Here is a 21,304-nt window from a genome sequence, read left to right as displayed (position 1 = left end):
AGGCCAGTGGCCCTTCAGTATTGCTTGCACTGACTGCTAGTGGCTTTCTAAGGTTTCCTATAGGGGACGTTTCCAGCCTTGGAGTTACTGTGTTTTGAACCTGGGGCCATCTATTCAGTGCATGTGTTCTTTTCACTGAGCCATGAACCCTCGTGCACAAGCGTCTGCTTTATCTAAGCCTGCCTTGTGATCAGGGCTGTGTGTCTTTCTCGATTCCATGCCAGAACAGAAATGTATGGAACATGGTGTTTGGGTGCAGAAGTCACCCATCTGAGAGTCTATTTTAAGCTCTTTTGTTTTCAAGGATGCAAAGATAAGCTAGGAAGTATGTGGGTGGTGCCCGTATAAAATATTGGAAGCCTTGGAGAATAAGATTCCCACTTTTTAATATATATACACAGATATTTTGTACCCCACCTTTCCACCACAAGGTCCACACAGAAGAACGGAGATCTCATCAGTTAGGGAGGTTCATAGTATGGAAGCAGACAGACCTTTGGTTACTCTGATCCCAGGTCATTCAGTGTTCTAGAGCAGTGTTTCTCAACCAGTGTGCCTCCAGATGTTTTGGGACTACAACTCCCATCATTCCTGACCACTGGTCTTGCTAGCTAGGGATGATGGGAGTTGTAGTCCCAAAACATCTGGAGGCACACTGGTTGAGAAACACTGTTCTAGAGACTCAGACCTGCTGTTTGAATTTTCCCTGGAAACAAACTGGCAGCCAGAGAGCAGGGTCTCAAGACACAGTGAGCCAAACTGTGACTGAAACTGGGACCACGTGCGTGGGTGGTCTCCTGGAGAGAAGCTCGCAGACATTTTGCTCCCCCCCCCCCAGCCTTTTCTACTCCCGTGCCAGGTTGAGCTAAGCCAAGGTTTGACTTAACATGCTGCCTGAACCAGGGTGGATTTGATTTAAATCAATCTGATTTAAATCACGATTTAAATCACGATTTAAATCACTAGTCAGTAAGGCTTGATTTAAATCATAGTTTTCTACATAAAGACTAATTCTTGCTGGTATAACTTTAATATGCAAGTAGATGAAGATTTTTAGAATAACAACTTTTCATATTAGTTTTTTATCCCCAGTTTAATGGGTTATTCATATTTGGACAACTTTACTGTTGTACTTAGGAAGGAGAAAAATAATCATTACCTTAATAATAACAATTTAAATAGATTTATTCAACTGAAACAATAACATTACAGCATATGTTATTTGCTTAAACAAACATCCATGTTTGTTAACTAATTTGGCTAAACAAAAACAATATATATATATTTTAAGAAACTTAGACTCTCAGCCCAGCTTACACATGAAAAACGTAAATACTGTCCACTCCAAACAATCAGAAAAATATTGTTTCTATTCTATTCACTGAACTTCTTGAAACTTAGCACTGAAGGGGTTGTTTCTGTATTCATAGGTTTGTAGAACAATAGGATTAAGGTCTTTTTCTTAACTCTGTTCATGTTATAACATTTTTGCTGTGAAGAAGAGGCATGTGATCTCTGTTGAGTCAAATTCAGTTTTGAGAACTGCAAAAGTAAACCAAGCATCTGTGATAATATCTTGTAGGCAGAGAAACTGCCCAATAATCTTACAAAAACCTCTGGAAGAGCATGACATTGTGAATGGATTAATGGAATTTATTTACCCAAAAAATTAAACATATACAACCTTATTCTACATAATTAAAAAACTAATCTTTATTTCATGATGGAATAACCTTTGGATGGTAATATATTTTCCTCAAAAAGCATTTTATTTTAAAAAATCCAATTTAAATCAAAAAAATCCGATTTAAATCAAAAAAATCCGATTTTTTTGATTTTTTTTAAAAAATCATTGATTTTTATCCACCCTGGCCTGAACCCAGACTCATGGTTTAGCTCTTTCCTTGCTAACCGCAATCTGTAGCCAATAACAAACCTTGGCATGCATAGCTCTGCCTCTTTGACTATACCTCCTAAAAAGCGCTAACAAAACAAAATAGGGATGTTCCATCATTCAAAATCTGGCCGACAGAACTGTGAATCTGGGCAACTGATGGGCGTGGTTGCCCTTTCACAACTATTGAAATTTCCAGAAGAGCAGCTTGCTTTGAGAGTTGGCTTCTGTCCGGGTGTTCAGTGCTGGGGTGTGATGAGTGAGCAGCAAAGGGGGGGGAGAGAGAGTTCGGTGGCCCCGCACAAACTCGTTAGAAGCAGGTCTCGGCTATCTGAAGATGAGCTCACTACTGCAAGCTATTCTTGGCTCCAACCTGCTGGCTGCTGCTAATTTCATGCCCTGTGATCCAGGTAACGCTCTAGTGCCTTGCTCTGTCACCCAGGGCTTGAACTGCTTTTTTAGCCCAGCAGGAACCCAGCTGCTTCTGCTGCCGAATTTAAGCTGAATAAAAAGCCACTTTGCAAAAGCATCTTGGCAGCACGGGGCAGACTTCTTGCTAACACTACTGGGCAATTTCCCCCCCTTTAGAAAAAGACAAATACGTATATATTTAAGTATCCCGTATTTTTGCCTGAAATTATTGCATTGTGCTGGAGAAGCTGTGGCTAATACTGGGCCATTCTCTCTCCACCCACCATCTCATTATGAACCTCAGTTTTCATTGATTTAGAGTGCTGGTCACTGAAGGCTTATTGGGCTGATGCAGGAGATCAAAGAAAATACATCTTGAAAATGCGATTGAGATCAATGCACCCAGCTATTTTCCAGAGCCTATTCTGTGCACACAAGCTCACATCGAGGTGATGAGCTCTCATCGGGATTCTCTGTTCTCTTGTATGTGGGGAGAGAAGAGAAGTTTGGGAGAATTAAGCAGCGGTAAAATAGAAGACCATCTTGATTTGCAGGGCAGCTGAATCACTTCCCATAAATAAGTCGACACAAGTTACTAGCCTATAAAAGTGTTTGCCAACCTGCCTGTATCCACACATGCCCACATTAGTAATTTGTGGGACACTGGAAGACTGAAAAAGTGAGGAGAGGTAACTTTTTCCCAGGCTGTAAAAGCTTCCTTGCCTGGTCACTTCCAAATGAGTAGACAGAATAGTCTTCGTAAACAGCAATTTAGCATGCCACAAATTACTAACAGAGGCACAAGTGTGGATGCAGGGCAGGCAGGCAAGATATGGGATTTCTGTAGGCATTTGCCCACATGGTTTAAAACTTACCTTCCTAAGTGCTAAAACTTTGTGTCTTCTGAATGAACACAGAGATTCCAAGTACTGTTGACTCCTGTCCCCAGTGCCTCATTTCATTTCTTGTTCTCCCGTGAAATCTCTTGCATAAAAAAATGCCACTTTTGCCCTCACCTGGGACAGCAATTTCTTATAGCAGGCAAAAGGCTTCATCTTAAATTACAGGCCTTCTGTGGCAGAGAAAATTCCCCCTGTGGAGATTAAAGGGTTTACATTGTGTATCTTGACTGCTGGCACAATTCATAGAAGAAAAAGGAGGAGGAGCCCTACCTGCCCCCCGCCCCCCCGCTTGTGTTTTTAACCTTCCTTAATGAGAACTGAGAAAAAGGTCATAATGAGAAATATGAGGAAATTAAAGCACATATGACAGACTGGCTTGAATTTTTTCAGCTAAACCAAAGATTGTGTATAGATAAGAGGGAAGGCCTTGCAAAAGAAACATCTAAATTTAAGAAAGATTTAACCCACAATAAAGGAAAATGTTGTTGTTGTTTAGTCATTTAGTCGTGTCCGACTCTTCGTGACCCCATGGACCAGAGCACGCCAGGCACTCCTGTCTTCCACTGCCTCCCACAGTTTGGTCAGACTCATGTTAGTGGCTTCGAGAACACTGTCCAACCATCTCGTCCTCTGTCGTCCCCTTCTCCTTGTGCCCTCAATCTTTCCCAACATCAGGGTCTTTTCCAGGGAGTCTTCTCTTCTCATGAGGTAGCTAAAGTATTGGAGCCTCAGCTTCAGGATCTGTCCTTCCAGTGAGCACTCAGGGCTGATTTCCTTAAGAATGGATAGGTTTGATCTTCTTGCAGTCCATGGGACTTTCAAGAGTCTCCTCCAGCACCATAATTCAAAAGCATCAATTCTTTGGTGATCAGCCTTCTCTATGGTCCAGCTCTCACTTCCATACATCACTACTGGGAAAACCATAGCTTTAACTATTGTCGGCAAGGTAATGTCTCTGCTTTTTAAGGTGTTGTCTAGGTTTGTCATTGCTTTTCTCCCAAGAAGCAGGCGTCTTTTAATTTCGTGACTGCTGTCACCATCTGCAGTGATGATGGAGCCCAAGGAAGTAAAATCTCACTGCCTCCATTTCTTCCCCTTCTATTTGCCAGGAGGTGATGGGACAAGTGGTCATGATCTTAGTTGTTTTTTTTTTATGTTGAGCTTCAGACCATATTTTGCGCTCTCCTCTTTCACCCTCATTAAGAGGTTCTTTAATTCCTCCTCACTTTCTGCCATCAAGGTTGTGTCATCAGCATATATGAGGTTGTTGATATTTCTTCCGGCAATCTTAATTCCGGTTTGGGATTCATCCATTCCAGCCTTTCGCAGGAAAATACGGTACATCTCATGAATTTATGACTATTTACTAGAATGGGAAACTAAAGAAGAACAAGTCAAAGTTGTAATGGTAAATTGAGGTGCAGGACGTGGGATACAATATTTATATGGAACAATGGGAAAGATTATGGAGGACAGATATTAAATTCACGGCATGCTATAATCTCAGAGAAAACACAATGAAGATGGTATATAGATGGGACCACACCCCTCGAAAACTTGCTAAAATGTAGGTCACCAACTTGTTGGAGATGCAAAAAGGAAATAGGGTCTTTTTTCCATATGTGGTGGAACTGTGAAGTTATGAATTTTGGAATAACATCTACAGTGAACTTAAGAAATTATTTAAATTTACATTTTAAAAAAGACCAGAAATCCTCCTATTAGGTATTTTACCAACAGAATAAAAAAATATATGAGACCATTGTTTATGTACACAATCACGGCAGCCAGAATAATACCGTAGTGGCAAGAAATTGGTAAAATGAAATTCTGCCAACAATAACAGAATGGCAGATCCTTATGATGGAAACAATTAGCCAAACTGTCGGGAAAAGTTAGAGGAATGTCAAATCAGAAAGTATATGGAGAATGGAAAATATTTAAAGAATATTTAAAAACATACTGTACAAAGAATGAAATACTTGCAGGACTAGACTGATACTTGCAAAGAAAAACAACGTACTAGACATCGCTTTGGATTATGTACATTTATTTAAAAAAATGAAACAACATAAATCTGTGCAAGAGAATATAGATAATATAAGCAGTATAATGAGAACGGTTGGAAGTTACAGGTTTTAATTTGTTAGTTAACTGAAATATGTCGTAAACTTTTTGTTTCTCTATTTTATTTGTTTTCTTATTGTATTGTGTTTGTTTTGTATGATTTGTTATTTATGTATATATGTTTGTATGGGAAACCAATAAAGATGTAAATTTTAAGAGAGAGATCATCACACTGTGGAGTGGCCAGCAATGCAGCAAGGGGTGTCTCGAGGTTCACAATAGCAGACATGCTCCTCAGCTAAACAAATTGAGTAGTGTAGGTTTAATCGCTTTGCAAAGTCTGCAACCCTGCAAGCTTTAGGACGCTGCGAAGCCATGACCTTGGGCTGCTGTGCCTGCGACTTGTGACAGGGAGACTCAGCAACAAGTCGTGCCATGTCTTTTTGTTCTTTCTAAGTTTTCGCATAGTTTTCGCAACGCTCTTTGACACGCTTTTCCTCCCTTCCTTAGGACTTCATTGAAAGCTACATTTCCATGGCTTCCACTGTGCCTTCTGTGCTGTGCCTGATTGGGAACTTCCTGCTAGTCAACAAGTAAGTGCAACTGCATTAGTCATGACCATTTTCTCCCCTCTGTGCAATCCTGGCCACGCCACCTCTCCCCCCCCCCCCCCCGGCTGTAGCATTAGCACAACAGTGGGCTACAAGTCAAGCTAAAAAAAAGCGCTTGATGGGCAAATCAGTTTAGGCAGAAAACCATGAGAAGCAGAGGAGCTTTTCAGAGCGGTCACGTCTTGTAATTTAGTCCCAAGACGATGGCAGGCAGTATCCAAAATTGTTCAGGCAATGCTAGTTGCGAGAGGGTAGCAGACTTCTAAGCCTGCCACTTCATCCTGAACAGATGTGCCCGTAGCCTAATGTAGGAAGAGAATGAGAGCCAGGGTAGCAGAATTCAAGGGGAAGGGAAGATATACGTTTAGCAGCTTGAGATTGTATTCAATGTAGCACTAAGCAGATGGCTCCAATGTGCAAGGAGAAATCTTTGCACTGATGGAACTATCTCTCCACACACACACACACTAAAAAACGGCAACTCTGTTACGGGTTTCCCCTCAAACCTCCGGGGCAGATTTTGGAGTGGTGCAGAGCATGTGCAGGGGAGCAGGAACAGGGAGGGAATCTCCTTACAACAGCACAAAAAAATGCAGTTGAATACTTTGGTGTCTCTTGGCTAAAGAGGGAGGAGGCAAAACAAGGAGTTTCAGCAGGTGGCGTTACTTGAGCAGTTGGCTGAGTCTCTGTCCATCAGCAGCCAAAGAAGACTTGGTTGCTGTTGGTGTTGAGTGGACCAGTTAAACAACAACCCTGTCAGGTGGCCTCTGGTTTGTATCACTTTCACGTGCCACTTCCATGGGAGAAGAAAGGGAGACACAATCTCACCTGCCACATTTCCTATGCAACCCCTTCCTGAATTGCCCAGATAAGTGAGAGGGAAAGCTGTTTAGAGAAGGTGTACAGTGAACATGGTGTTAAGCACCCCTCCTACACTTTGTATGTTGGAAGCAAATTCGAAATTGAGAATCCCATCTTGGATGCCAAAGCCTTGTTATGTGCTTACATTCACTCTGGCTCAGAATCAAGAGGTGAGGCTCAGATACCTCCTGCATTACATTTTGGCAGCGTGAGAATGCCTTGCTAGATATTAGAGTGAAGTTATAAACCCTTTGGGATGTGATATCTTGTTTGAATGTAGATTTCCTGTCTTAAATCCCTTCCATTTCACTTTTTAAAAGCGTGGTAGGCATGAGTGAACCATGTGGGAGTGTTTTCTGGGGGCAGTTTTTAAGCAAAAGACCCAGACATCCTGTTGCGTCAAGGGAAAGCCAGAGGAAGGAAGGCCAGGCCAGGAATTGTTTGGTGTGTGTGTGTGTATCTGTGCCCATCCAAACGTTGTTGAACTACAGTCTCCTAATCTCTGACCACTGGCTGTGCTGGCTTGGGCATATGGGAGTCCAATGGCACTTGAAAGCTACAGAGAAAGAGTAGAACTCTCTTGTTGATGCCTCATGCCTCCTTGGTGGTCTCCCTGCCCCCAATTGGGCAGATCAGCATCCAAACAGTGAGCTCGTACAACTGACCATTGCCACATATTATACTTTAACTACACACTTGTATCTGATAGGCAATTAAAAGCTCCCCCTGCCACTAAATCTGGATGTTGCAGGCAGCCAAGCTATCCCAGGACGAGACAATCGCAGTACAGTCTATTCAGCATCTGTTCACAGGTGTGGGTGTGGAAGAGTGCAAGAGCGACAGACACACAGACAGACAGAGGTTTGCACATAAAGTTTCAAGGCTTTTGCCCTTCTATTCAAACTTAGAACCTCTAATTCTCACATAGCCTAGAAGCTTACATCTCGCTCATTGCAGTCCCTAGAGGGACCACTTCCTGTGATTCCTTTTTTCTATATCAGGCCTATCTCTCTTGCATGCGGACTTTCTTGTGTCTAGTAAACAGAGGCCCGGGTTTGGTCTGGCACAGAGGGATATTCCTCTTTCATATCCACCCCCCCCCCTGCCAAGAGAACTGGAGAAACAACACTGTGTAGTTCTCCCCACCTCCTGGGTCGAAATCTTTGCAACAGGACTCCAGTGCTGCAACTCCTCGGCTCCCTGCCGGGCAGGAGCTGTAATATCTGTGCCTGTGATGTTCTAGGGATGCCGGTGCTTTTTCATCTTCCTTATTCTTTGCACACTTCATCAATGAAACTGTGGAAAGCCACCTGAAAATCCCAGGGGTGGCCACACAATACACCTGCTGTACGTCTGAGACTTGTTCTCCAGAATCTTCCAGTGGAGAAAGCCCTCATTTGCTTAAACAGAGCTCCCTGAATGTTAATGCCCAAATGTTCTGCATTGCTACTGCTGTTTTATTGCAGAATACAGGAAACAGAAAACACGGGTGGTGACGGTGGTTGTTTTCCAAATTATGCATTGGAAATGGAAAGAAGCAGAAGGCAAAAAAGGAAGGGCACCCAGAGATAGGAACACCTGCTCCTCCTCTTCTTAAATATTATCCAGGTTGGAAAACCATTTCACAAAAGCCATTATGTGCTTAATGCATTACATTTTAAATGTAGCATTCATTTATCTTTGGCACATTGTTGATTCTGCTGAGTGGCACATCCATAATCAATAAGTGTTTTATTATGCTAAGTTTTCGGCGTCATAAATACACATGAGGCTGGCTTGCATTTATGGAAACTCCTGAGCAAATTGGTTCCCTGTAGTTCAGTTGCCTCCAGAGAGTAACTTATGACTACTCTGTGCTCCACCCTTGTTAAGGGCATCTGCTCTCGTGGCTAAAATATGATGATGCTTTCGAAATGGATTTCCTGACTGTGTGGGTGAAGGTGACATTTTTATTGGGGGGGGGGTGAGAAGAAAGTGAGGAAGAAACTAGCATGTTCAGTGTGCAAGAAGTGGTGCTTCTGTTTGCCCAATCCATTCTGCTTCCTTATTGTGTCTTTCTGGAACTGTTGCATGCAAACAGGTTGCATTTCTCAGGGAGTCCCTGAGCCAGGCAGATGACATTTCTAACTTGTGTAGTGATGTGGTATGAAGTGTATCCCATCTGGAGCCTCTTAAAAGGAGGGTGTATATCACAAGAGCATGTTTGAACTGCAGTCTCTTATCCCTAAAAGAGAAATAGAATGCCCATCCGCTGCTAGAATCTTGGTCATTTTCTGCCTTTTTTCCCTCCTTCCCTGCCCTCTCTGCTGAAAGGGAGCCAGTCAAGTCTTCAGTGTCTATAATAAGTAACCTCCCTGTTCAGGCGGCTAATTATCTTGTAGTGATAAGCATGCGATTGCTATTCCCCAGGCTGCAGTATTCCCCAGGCAGGCTTCATTCCTGTTATTGCTGCCTGTTGCCGTTGTGATTTCTGTTGCGAATGGGCATTTCCAACTTGGCAGGGTTTATAGAGACAGTAGATCAAGAAAAGACTGATGGGAGAAAAGTAGAATCTGTACATTTGATATAAATGGTGTGGGAGGAGGGGAAATGCTTATTGTTCCAAGCCCCTCCTCGCCCACCCATTTTTGCCTTAAGTTCTTTGTAAGTGGTTCAGCCATCCCTGAAACATTAGTTCAGAGCAGCAGCACATGGTTCATCTCTCTAGTTACCTGGCTTCCTTAAAGTCATTGGAGCTCTCCCAGGGCTCTCGTATCAGCAGCCTTCCTTAAGAACAGGAGGCATAACTAGGTGGCTCGTGGACAGTGCTTGTAGCAAGGCATTGTGGGGAGGCTTGGAGGAAATGCCATGTTTTCCCCCTTTTGCAACTCAACCCTGATTAAAGCAAGTATCTGACTTGCAGTCAGCCAGAGAGAAGAACAGGCAACTCTTTTCAACTCGGCAAAGCAGCGTGGAAATAAGGAAGTTTCCATTTGTCGTGAAGCGGAATGTTGAATTTCCTGCACAAAAAGACTGCATTCAGGCACTGAAATACAGTAATAAGATACTCCAAGATTAAGGTAAATGCATAAAAGCCAAAGTCTATGAAGAATCTCAATTCTACGAAGAATTATCTTCAGATTCACATGGGGGAAATGCAAACGGTGATACGCAACAGGTGGAGTGAAGCATATCAGACATTGTCTTTTTAAGGGCAAAGCTGAAGAGTACTCTTTGAAATGTGAAATGCGAATGTGACAAACATTTGCATTGCCTAAGTATGCTCCTCGTGGAATTGTGGTTGGCTGAAGTGTGCATCTACTAGCAAAACTGGGCTTTTCTCTGTGTGATCTATAAAATGGCCCTTTTAAGGTGAGGGCCCCAACACCAGAGTCCTTGCTGCGTACCTGGATGGTGTGGCAGTGGGGAAGGGTGAGGTTGGGGCTGTGTGGGTGCACAGAGGAGCCAGTCCTGTGCTTCTGCTGTCACTGCCCCCCTTCCACCCAGGTGAGCAGCAGCAACGTTGATGTGAGGAGGGTAGCGTCATGCCTGCTTCTTCTCTTGGCTTGGGTACAAAGGCGAGTCACCTCTTGTGGCACTTTCAGCCAGAAAAGAGCTGGAAGGCTTAGTGTTAAATGCAGGGCCCATTTGTTTATAGCAGATAGTTGGGGGGGGGACGGGGACGGATGGATTAGCACTCTCATTCGGGTGTGCACTTGGTCTTGTTTTGATTTCGGATGTAGGAAAGATCTCAAAAGCCCCGTTTTCCCTTGGTGAACCTGCTCAACGTGCCCTTTCATTGTAAAATCTCAATGCTAACTGGCATACTTGCCTCTTGATGTAGGTTTCTGCACAAATTGATGAGTTTAGGCTGAGCGCTTGGCTCTTAGGGAAGACGGCGCATTGCACACCCAGCTGTGAGAAGCCAGAACGGGGCTCCTCGGTTCCTGCCTCTGCCACTGGTATTCTCTCTTGATTTGTGCAATGTGCCTCTCCTCCCCTCTGCCTTTCTCCACCTCCTCATGGCTTGGGACGTCTGCTGTGCCTCGCGTGTCCTTCCGCAACACCCAGCCAGGAGGACAGAAGGAAAAGGACTCCTTGCACAGAAGCCACATGCTATAACCCCGCTTGCCTTTCTCCTCCAGGGTCTCCGTCAGCGTGCGCATTCTCTCCTCCTTGGTCACCATGCTGGCTGCCTTGGTGGGGATCACGGTGCTGGTGAAAGTGGACACCTCCACCTGGACTTCGGGTTTCTTTGTCATCACCATCATCTGTGTGGTTGTCTCCAGCAGCGCTGCCACCATCTTCAGCAGCAGCGTCTTTGGCCTGACGGGAAGCTTTCCCATGCGGAATTCCCAAGCGCTGATTTCAGGTTAAGTCTCCTCCCCGTGAGGCCCCCCTCAACTGGAAACTGTAGCCCATGAGACAGGGCTTCTCCAATTGCTTTTAATTTTCTTTGTGGGCAGGATGCATGTGCTGTCTTTTAGGCTTGAGGTTTTGGCAGCGCCTAGTCCCATGACGATGCATTCACTCTGAACAAAGTTAACAGAAGATGACTTTTTAAAAATAAAGAACCGCACAGTGTTGTCAAATGGAAGTTCCAAAGGAAGCTCAGCAGATTAAGCAAGATGACTCTCCGGTTTATGTATATTTCCCCCCTCCACCCATTTTCCTGGGTCCTTATTTCTTCCTCAGAGGCCCAGCCTTGCAGTATTTCAGTTTGGGGAAACAGAGTTAACTTTTGGTACGAAAAGAAAACATCTGCATTCAGCTCTGTGTTTGTTTATATCTCAGGGAAAAAAATATGAAACTTTGCATTGTCTCATTTCATATTCAGCATTAACATTCATTTCCATAACTGATGAGTTCCAAGTTTGCAGCTATGAATGATGAGGCCCCTCGAGGTTTAGCAGACGTTGATAACACTGGAAATGTGCTTTGAGAGAGAAGAGGTGGGAAGAGAGATGCTAAAATCAATACAGAGGTTTCAGGTTTTCTTTTTTTCTAGGCCGTAGCAAAGAATGTTATTAGGGGGGGGGGGGGTTACCCACTGTGCAGACTTTCACCAGAGCCCCTGTTGGAAACCTCCCAGTATTTGCAGAGTACTGGAGCATATCTTTATTTTTAGTGCAGATCAAGAAAGCCACACTATGCCTGCATAAAAGAAACAATTTGGCAACAAAACCAGGAGGCCAAAAGGCTTTACCCACCAGACCACAGAAACGCTATTTCACAGAATTGCAAGGCGGGGTGGAACTGTGCCTGTACATTTTTCTTTCATCCAGTCTCAGTCAAAACAATTTAAGCTTAGCCCTTCTGGAAACTGGGGTGGTTTCTAAGCATGGCAGATGAGAGTCTCTTGGTGACATTTCCCTGTTGGTTTACTTGCTTTTTGTGTGTGAAAAAAACAATTACGTGAAGCCATCTTTACATAAATTGTATTTTTGGGGGGGGGGATCTGACGATTCTTGCAAGAGTGTCATTGCTCAAATGCAGAAATCCTTCAACACTTGTGTGTGTCTCTGTGTGATTTTGCTGCAAAACAAAAGCTAACCCTTCCCAAACCTCATAATGGGATGTTACCATTGTTAATCCAAGACATGCATGTGAGAAGAGGGCCTTGGGATGGGGAAAAAACCACAGGTTAACAAGAGCAAGGACACAAGTGGCCAAAGGTAAATCCACTGTGAGCAGAACAAACAAAAATTGCAGGATCTCTGGCTAGGTAACACTGCAGAGCAAATGCAGCTGAACTGCGAACCTCCCTAATTACTGCTTTTGTCGCTTTCCCCAGTTCCAGCTTGTCTGATTCAGAGCCATTCCCTACTGCAAGTGTCTGGCTCTGGCAGACCCAGGATAGGCCGGGGCTTATTTCACAGTTCGTTGACTTTTGTTCTCCTTCTTCCTTGCCCTCTTTCCTCGCCATGTAGGTCAGGCCATGGGAGGAACAGTGAGCGCCGTGGCATTGGTGGTGGATCTGGCAGCGGCACCTGAAGTTACAGACAGCGCTTTGGCCTACTTCCTGACAGCAGACCTCTTTGTTATTCTGTGTATTGGGATGTACTTGATCCTTCCCAAGCTGGAGTATTCCAGGTAAATCCCCTTGGACCATCAGGTTGCCACGCAGCGTGTGCCTTAATGACTGAGTTCCAAAACAGCTTTCCCTCGATGCTTCCTGCCTTTTTGTGGAGGTCCCCTTCTGCCATAAGTGGAAAATGTGCTGACTCTTTTCCCCTGTTTCTCTCTTCAGCTGAACTTCCTGATTTGATTTTTTAAAAAAACCAGACAGGAACTGTGGGATTTACCACTGTGCACACAGATACACACACACAGATACACACACACACACACACACACACACACACACACACTGTGGTCTCTAACCCTAAAACCCCGGGGCCAGCAAGCTGTATCAGCCTTGTGGCAGAGCTGCTTCTGAATCTAGCATTCACGCTGTTGCTACGAGACTTCTTGAAATCACTATGGTTCGTAGCTCTCGCTTAAGTGACGCAGGCCAGTCCCAATGTGTTTTCTAGCTGTAGGTTGAAAATAACGAGCTTGTGAGCCATTGCCTACTAATTTCCTGGTACCAATTAAGGCCGCTGTTGCTTTAGAGGTAGTCTCCTATGATGCAGGATACTTGGTGAGGAGCTTTATGTAGAGGGCAATGGATTCTTATCTGACCTCAGCAGAATTGCTCCTGTCTATATCGCCTCCCTGCCTCTGCTATTATCAAGGACTGGGCAGAGGAGGAATGGTGGAGACCGCCTCCCCAGCCTGACTCTTCCAGAGGAGTTTGAGGGAGGTCACAGCTCAGGCAGATGAGGGGGAAAGTTGGGAAATAATGGGAGAGGAGGAAGAGGAAGCACCAGGGGGGCGACGGATGACAGCCACAGTGTCTTTAGAAAGCATTCCAGGACCCCCCCTTCCAGAACCCGGCGAGCCTTGAAAGTAGGAGAGCAAAGAGCCCAAAGGCAGAAGGAACTTGTCAGCACCCGTAGGGGTGACAAATGAGGAAGTGGGAGAGACGGGGGCAGGGTGGAGATTCACTCGGGACAGCGCCATTATCCAGGTGGCTGGGTTCTAAAGCCTCTCTGTGAATACTGAATAAAAAGTGAATGGTAAGAATCATTTCCTTGTCTTTTTATGTTCCTGGGTAACCAGAAATGGAAGTTGCTGGCAGCTGCCTGACAGCTAGGGAGGTAGTGCTGTTGCCACCCAGAGACTCAGTGTCAGCTGGTGTAGTGGCTAAGAGGACAAGTTGCCAGATCTCACCTCTAAATCTTTGGTCTTGCTTGGCAGGCCACTATCTCTTGAGTCCTCACTGCAGATCTGCAGGGTAGGGATAGGAATGCTGATGTACCTTTAAAGTGGGGGCAGCCAAAGTTGTGCTCTCCAGATGTTGCTCTGCTATGGGTCCCATCATCCCTGACCGTTGACCATGCTGGCAGGGGGCTGGTATAGAAGAGATGGTCTGTGGCTATCCATCTAGATCTCCCATACTGTATGTCCAGCCCTCCCATCTCAGCACTCCATGCTGCTCCCTAACAGGGATCTTTGGAATAGGGTCCACCAGCCTCCTCCCCTCTTGTCACCTCTGCTCAGCCCCTCCTGACTCATTCATACACTTCCCAAGCTACAGGACCTTGAATAAATGACTCGCAACACAAACACAGTCTTCTCTGACTAGCAGTGGCAACCCAGAGATTTGTTGTGCCACCTCAGATCCTTCAGCTGCTTCCAAAGGATTGAACCATATACAAATCGTGGATTCTGGCACTGTTGTCATCTTTGATGATTATCTCCTTTCCGTTTCAGTCCCTAGTTTTGCCATCTTTGTTGGGCTTCCTGACACTAGCCTTTTTTTTCTGTGCCTCTCTTATTTCAGGTACTACATGGGAAGACGACAGGGCGGCACGCAGCCACCATGTGTCTTGCCTAGTGACTATTTGGAGGATGGCGATATGGCCACAGGCAACACCAGCCTGCTTCCCCCAGACAGAAACCAAAGAGGAAGAATCCCTCCCTTGGGATCCATCCTAAAGGAGATGGGTGTGCTGGGCTTCTGCGTCTTCTACGTCTTCTTCATCTCTATCATCATCTTCCCTGCAATCTCATCCAGCATAGAGTCTGTCGACAAGGTCCCAGGGAGCTTGTGGACGGACAAGTACTTCACACCCCTCACTAGTTTCCTTCTGTACAATTTTGCCGACTGGTGTGGACGGCAAATCACTGTCTGGATCCAGGCCCCTGGACCAAAAAGCAAGTTGCTGCCAGCTCTGGTTCTGCTGAGAACTTTCTTCGTGCCGGTCTTCATGCTGTGCAACTTCCAACCTCGGAAACACATCACAAAGGTCTTCTTTACCCAGGATGCCTATCCGGTGGTCTTCACAGTTTTGCTTGGATTCAGCAATGGCTACCTGAATACATTAGCCATGATGTATGGCCCCAAAGTCACGCCAAAAGAGCTGTCAGAGGCAACCGGAGTATTGATGATGATGTTCTTGCAGCTGGGGCTGGCTTTGGGATCCGTCTTCTCGGTTCTTGCTGTCCACCTCATGTAGAAGGAAGCAATGGGAAGATTCAAGTCCATCCCTTGAGCTTTGGGGTACAGTAGTACCTTGATTTTTAAACAGCTTAGTTCTCAAACGTTTTGGCTCCCGAACACCGCAAACCCAGAAGTGAGTGTTCCGGTTTTCAAATGATTTTTGGAAGTTGGTTGTCCAATGGGGCTTCCGATTGGCTGCAGAAGCTTCCTGCATCCATTTTGGAAGTCGAACGGACTTCCAGAACAGATTTCGTTCGGCTTCCAAGGTACAACTGTACTAGGATTTTATTTATTTTTATTTTTCAGTCATGTTCAGAAAGCAACCATTTCCTTTTTTTTTCAGGAGGTGATCTGAACTCTCTTGACTTTAACAGCAAGGAAGATGCTTAGAAACATATCACAAAATACAGGGGCCAAATTCACACGCTTGTGATGCGTCACTGAGACTTTTTCCATTTCCTGTGTCATGTTTAACAGTATCCCAAGGATACTGGGAAATTAAATGCTGGACTCTTGACTTTTTTATTGCAGGTAATGTACAAATTGTTAAAAATAATAATAATAGCAATTGTTTTGGAAAAACTCTCCGAAGGAGCAGTTAACTTGCTGCATGTTTCTTGATCGGCATCTTATGCAAACCCTCTCAGGGCGGGGGGGGGGGATAGCCCTTTGGAGTAGGTTCTGTTGTATTCATGCTACAGGAGCAGGTAGCAAATATACACACCAGGTGGGAAGAATTCTCAGCAGCTGTTTTTAATAAGGGGAAATCATGGAATGATGCCAGGTGAAAAGAGGGTGTCATTAAGCAACATTCAACATGTGCTTCTAGCCAAGTCCCTAGAGTGAAGGGCAAATGCCAAGGAACCTTGATTATCCAGAAACTGAGAGTGCAAGGACTCCTCATCCTGGGACCAGAACTTTAAAAAGCACAGGAGAGCCGAAATGAGGAGCAGGGTAAGAATTGCTCATGTCACCAAGTGTACTTGTAGAGAGGTGTGGTTATTAATTGCCTGGGGTCTTCGAGCCATTATGCACTCTCAATCCCAGCTTCTGAAAATGCACCCAAATCACGGCTGCTCTAGAAATCCCCATTTAAAGCAGGGAAATCAAGTTTAAAATTCACGGGTTAAGGCCATCAGCAGCTAATAGCCACAATGGTTACGTTCTAGCTGCATTGCTGAAGGCGGCAGGCTTCTGAATATCAGTTGTTGGAAGCTACAAGAGGAGAGAGTGCTGCTCTTGTGCTTGGCTCCTGTTTGTGGGCATGCCATAGGTATTTCTGTTTGTCCACGGTGAGAACATGGTACTAGACTAGACGGGCTGTTGGCCCGATCCAGCAGGCTCTTCTTACATTCTAAGCACTAGCAAAAGCTTTGAAGTAAATGTATGCGGAATTAGTCCAGGACGCCATTGTTCCTTGCATCCTGAGGAGGACATGACATTATTGAGTTTTGTTTGTTGAGGGCAGAACCAGCTGTTTTAATGGAAATGGAAGAGGCTTATTTTGCAAAGGAAATTGAAGGGCAGGAAACTGGTAGGGGAGAGGTGTTTAACAGTTCTACCCACCCATACTGGTTGGCTTATGGAAAACAATAACAATAATAATCCTTTGTTAGCCAGACTGGTTGGCTTTTGTAAAAAATAATAATAATCCTGGTGACCTACAGGTGTTTAGACGCCAACTCCTAATGCCCCCACCTAGCAAAACCCACTGCCATGTTTAACCCATTTTCCTCATGTGAAAGGTTTTGAAACTGGAAGAAAGCTCAAAAGGGAACAGGCGAATGGCCTCTGTAGGCATTTGTAAAGGAAGTACAGTCATACCTCAGTTTAAGTACACTTCGGTTTGAGTACTTTCAGTTTAAGTACTCCGCGGACCCATCTGGAATGGATTAATCCACTTTCCATTACTTTCAGTGGGAAAGTTCGCTTCAGGTTAAGTACGGACTTCCAGAACCAATTACACTCATACTTTGGGTTAAGTTTGCTTCAGGTTGAGTACTCCGCGGACCCATCTGGAATGGATTAATCCACTTTCCATTACTTTCAATGGGAAAGTTCGCTTCAGGTTAAGTACGCTTTAGGTTAAGTACAGACTTCCGGAACCAATTGTGTACTTAAACCGAGGTACCACTGTATTTAGCAAGCAGGAAGTGGTTGCAGCCTCTTTCCCACTCACAAATTCTTCCTTTACATTATCTTGGCGAATGCTGGCTCATAGAGAGGTGTCATGGCATATGGTTAATAAGGAGGAAATGCCAGAAAAACCTAACTAGGGTTTCCAAGTAAATGCTTTCAACAAGAAAAGGCATCCTAGCACTTGCATTGCACCTTTTCCTTTGAGATGCAGCTTGCCAGGTTTATTGCTCCAAACAAAATTTGACAGAGGGATGGTATGGCAGCTGACAAAGTGACGTGACACTACAGCCCATGCTCTTTATTTCAACTGGTGAAGAAGCAAGGTCTTGGTTGTGCCATGTATTATCTGACAGCATCCCTTTACTTTGACTTGAGAGAACAATCCTGTACCCTCTTACCTGGGAGTAAGTCCCATTGAACTCTCAGTAATTTTGTAGAATCTCTCAGTGACTGATAGGTTAATCCTGCTCCATGTAAACCAGGGATTGGGGGGGGCTGTGGCCCTCTAGATGTCATTGGACTCCAAATACCATCAGCCACAGCTAGCATGTCCAGTAGTGAGGGATGATGGGAGTTGTAGTCCAGATGTTTTGAGACTACAATTCCCATCATCCCTGACCACTGGCCCTGCTAGCTAGGGATCATGGGGGTTGTAGGCCAAAAACATCTGGAGGGTCGAGTTTGAGGAAGCCTGATCTACACCTTTTGGTACTGAATTCAGTGCTAACTTTTACTTGTATAAAGTAGTAATGCAAATGGTTAATAAGTTTTCTTCAAAGCGCACAACAGGGTGCCAGTGTTTAAATACCACAGTAATGTTCCCATGCTGGTGAATGCTGTTTCTTTAGCTAAAAGGAATGGATGCTTTTGAAGAGTAAGGCTTCTGAAATTTGTGGAAATGTTTGGGCAAAAAAATGGCATTATAGAATAGAACAGACGTGGCTCGATCTCTTGTGTTTGTCTTAATCACAGTCATCATTGGTTGGTTTAGCTTGAGGCTGTGGTCTTCGAGAATGCACAGGCCTGCTGGGAGTATGCTCTGGAAATATCCAGATTTGCTTTTGAGTAGACATGTATAGGATTGAGCTGTGAGAGGGAGAAACAGACACATCTGTTTCATTGCACGTGCAATAGGGGTGGGGCGAAGATGTTGTGATGCCTGCAAGCGATTTCCATATAAGGAGCTGGGAAGCAAATAGAAGACTGAGGAGGGTGCCAAGCATAACATTTAAATGTTAGGACATCGGTAATGAAGTCAGCTTCCTCTTTCTGGTGGGTATGTGTCGTTAAAGCACTGTGAGTCCCACCCCCACCCCCGAGACCCTCCCCTGTGCAAGGTCCATAGAACTACCTTCAGCTTGCGCAAGAACAACAGGGTGTCAGTCATGCTGGAGAGATTCACAGGGGGTGTGATTCCAAGGTTTGTACGACCGAACCACTGGCACAGCTTAAGATGTGGCAGATTTGTCAAATGCTAAGTCTGTCTGGGGGATGAATTAGAGAAGGACTTAAAAGCGCAGCTCTCTGTGGCTCAGTTATTTAACACTTGACAGAATGCTAATTGGAAAATAATCTGACCTCGTCACCAAAGACCATAACACGCATCATGTGTGGGAATGTGGGCTTGATGGCATCTGTTATGAGCAGGAAAGTTGTTCTTGTTATTTTGAGAGATCTGATAGCTGTACTTAAAAAACAATCCAAAAACACACACCCTCCAGCTGGTTTTTATTACTGGATCTAAGAAAGAACAGAGCTAGTAGATAGTAAACTGACATGATTGACAGCAGTAACTGAGGATGGAGCACCCTAAGTGTGCATTCGGTGTTTAGCTTGGGATCACTAGTAATGCTTGCAAAGTATAGCTTTATAGGTAATTTAGAAATAAATATGAAACCAGATGTGAGCAGAAAATTTACTAGGCATGTGATGGAGGGGCTGCAGCTTTTATGGTTTGTGATATGCCATTGTGTAAACTCTGGAAATCGTAAGTGAATACTTGTTCCATTAGGAAATCCTTGGGTCTTTGCTGCATGGATTTATGACACAGGCTGACTGGCTTTGATTAGTCTCACACTTCCTGTTCGCTTTTCCACTTGGAAAATAGCACAGATAAAAGGTTCAGAGGCACCCTTACGCTCATCCGTTTTGGAATGAGCTGTGTGTTTGTATGTGTGGAGAAATATATAAACAAAACCAAAGCTGTGTTTTCTCCATTAGTTTCTCTCTGCCCTTCCCAGCTCCCCCAAATTTCTGGTGTGGCTACAGTAGAATGCTAGACCATCCATTCATTCCTGGAGAGCATAGCTCAGATCTAATTGGACCATTGAAGGTGGCACCTTGGCAGATTCAGCCAGTGCTGAGGAACTTATGAGCACTTCCACACTGTCACTGTTTTCAAGTGGGGTTCGGTAACATACCAGCAAGCCGAGGTTGCAATATTTGTTGTTGATTGAGAGGTCTTGCCAACAGACCCGCTTCCCTTTGCAATAGGGAAAGTGACAGGAAAATGAAATGTGAAGTTTGGGATATGACATCATGCTGTGTAACCTCCCTGCAAACAAACTAGGGCGAATGCTCATTAAATAGCCAGTGTCAGCCTAATCTCCCTGCAAACAGATGGGGATGAATGCTCAGTGAAACACCCGATCCCTGCAGCAGTGGCATAAGGTAGAAGATACTCTCTCTAGTATCTTACTCTTAACATCAACCTTTGATAAAGGTGTTACTCTTAACACCAGTCTAGCAAATATTTACAAATGTTCACAAGTCACAAGCCCATAAGCCTTTTATCCACCAGTCCACCAGTCCATGTGTAACTCTGCTAGTTATTTGTGGTCTGAAAGAGGCAAAAAAGCCACCAAACTTAACTGTTTGGAGGCAGTTTTGTTTATCACTGGCTGTCAAGTATGTGACTGTCTGCAAACCTGTTTAATGTTGTTATTGAGCTCGCAGCAGTGGCCAAAACTACTTGCCTGTTGCACTGAGACCTGTGTATGAGGACGATTCCAGCAATAAGCATTTGTGGTTGCCCGGTCTCCTTGAAAATGGAGCTGCTTTGACTCTCCTTGACTGCACTACTTTGAGGAAATTAAAACACTAGAAATATTTCTTTTCCAGATGGTGAAGTCTAGATAAATGGTTGGTTGACCTACAGTTATGTTTGCGTGCAAAGTAACCATCATTTAAGCTGTTGGCTTACTCTGAAAATGTGTTGACCATGTTCTGTGAGTGTGTATCGTTTTCTCTCCTGGATTTAACAAACTGGCAGCTATGTCCAACGCTGACTGCGTTGGCACCTGCACACCACAGAGCCTTCTCTCAACCCTGGAAACATTTCACAATGTTTAATTGGAACAGATAGCCCAATACATGTCTCTGTGTGTTTGAAAGTGTTTGGTGGGTTTTTAGCTCCTGCCCCCACTCCCTGGCAGGTGATGGGCTCTCCTGTCCCAACACGGGCCAAATCCATGTGCCAAGCACTTCCTCTTCCACTTCCTGTCTTGAAACACCCATGTTTCCCTTAACACTATATGCTTGTAAATCATGTATTTTGGGTTCTACTGAAAGCCACTCTTTGTGAACTAGTCAAACCTAAATGAACGCCATTTTTTCGAAACACAACCTTGTCGTTTTAGTAATACTAATAAAAGAGAATTATTATTTTTTCAAGTGCTGGTGTATTCTGGTGTCTGGTCTGCATTAAAGTTAAACTTAGATGGTGAGAATACTGCAGGTGGCATCGCCCGAGGGGAATCCCCAGTGGCAGCCCAAGTGGTGAGGTTGAGCCATCCTCCCTGCAACATACCAGGGCAGGGCAGCAGTGAGATTGGTTTGCTGTGCAACCGTGATCTGGCACTCCCACTGATGTACCTATGAAGCCCCACCTTTG

The 21,304-nt window shown here is 44.6% G+C and overlaps 1 protein-coding gene across 4 annotated transcripts in view; it reads left to right on the top strand.

The window, feature by feature from the left end:
• The window catches only part of SLC29A3 (solute carrier family 29 member 3), a 35,971-nt gene extending 14,887 nt beyond the window's left edge, over positions 1-21,084 (top strand). For all 4 annotated transcript variants that reach the window (XM_035137593.3, XM_088670237.1, XM_088670236.1 and 1 more), the window contains 4 exons: positions 5,785-5,867; positions 10,871-11,097; positions 12,656-12,818; positions 14,614-21,084. In XM_035137593.3, coding sequence (XP_034993484.3) covers positions 5,785-5,867; positions 10,871-11,097; positions 12,656-12,818; positions 14,614-15,289 — 1,149 coding nt within the window. In that variant the 3' untranslated portion in view covers positions 15,290-21,084. The remainder of the gene's footprint in view (positions 1-5,784; positions 5,868-10,870; positions 11,098-12,655; positions 12,819-14,613) is intronic.
• Positions 21,085-21,304: the final 220 nt, after the last annotated feature.

The sequence above is a fragment of the Zootoca vivipara genome, chromosome 5 (genome assembly GCF_965207765.1).
Source record: "Zootoca vivipara chromosome 5, rZooViv2.hap1.1, whole genome shotgun sequence".
In the NCBI taxonomy this organism is placed as follows: domain Eukaryota; kingdom Metazoa; phylum Chordata; class Lepidosauria; order Squamata; family Lacertidae; genus Zootoca; species Zootoca vivipara.
Note: the sequence above shows the minus strand (reverse complement) of the source record. Positions and strands in the feature narration are given on the sequence as shown.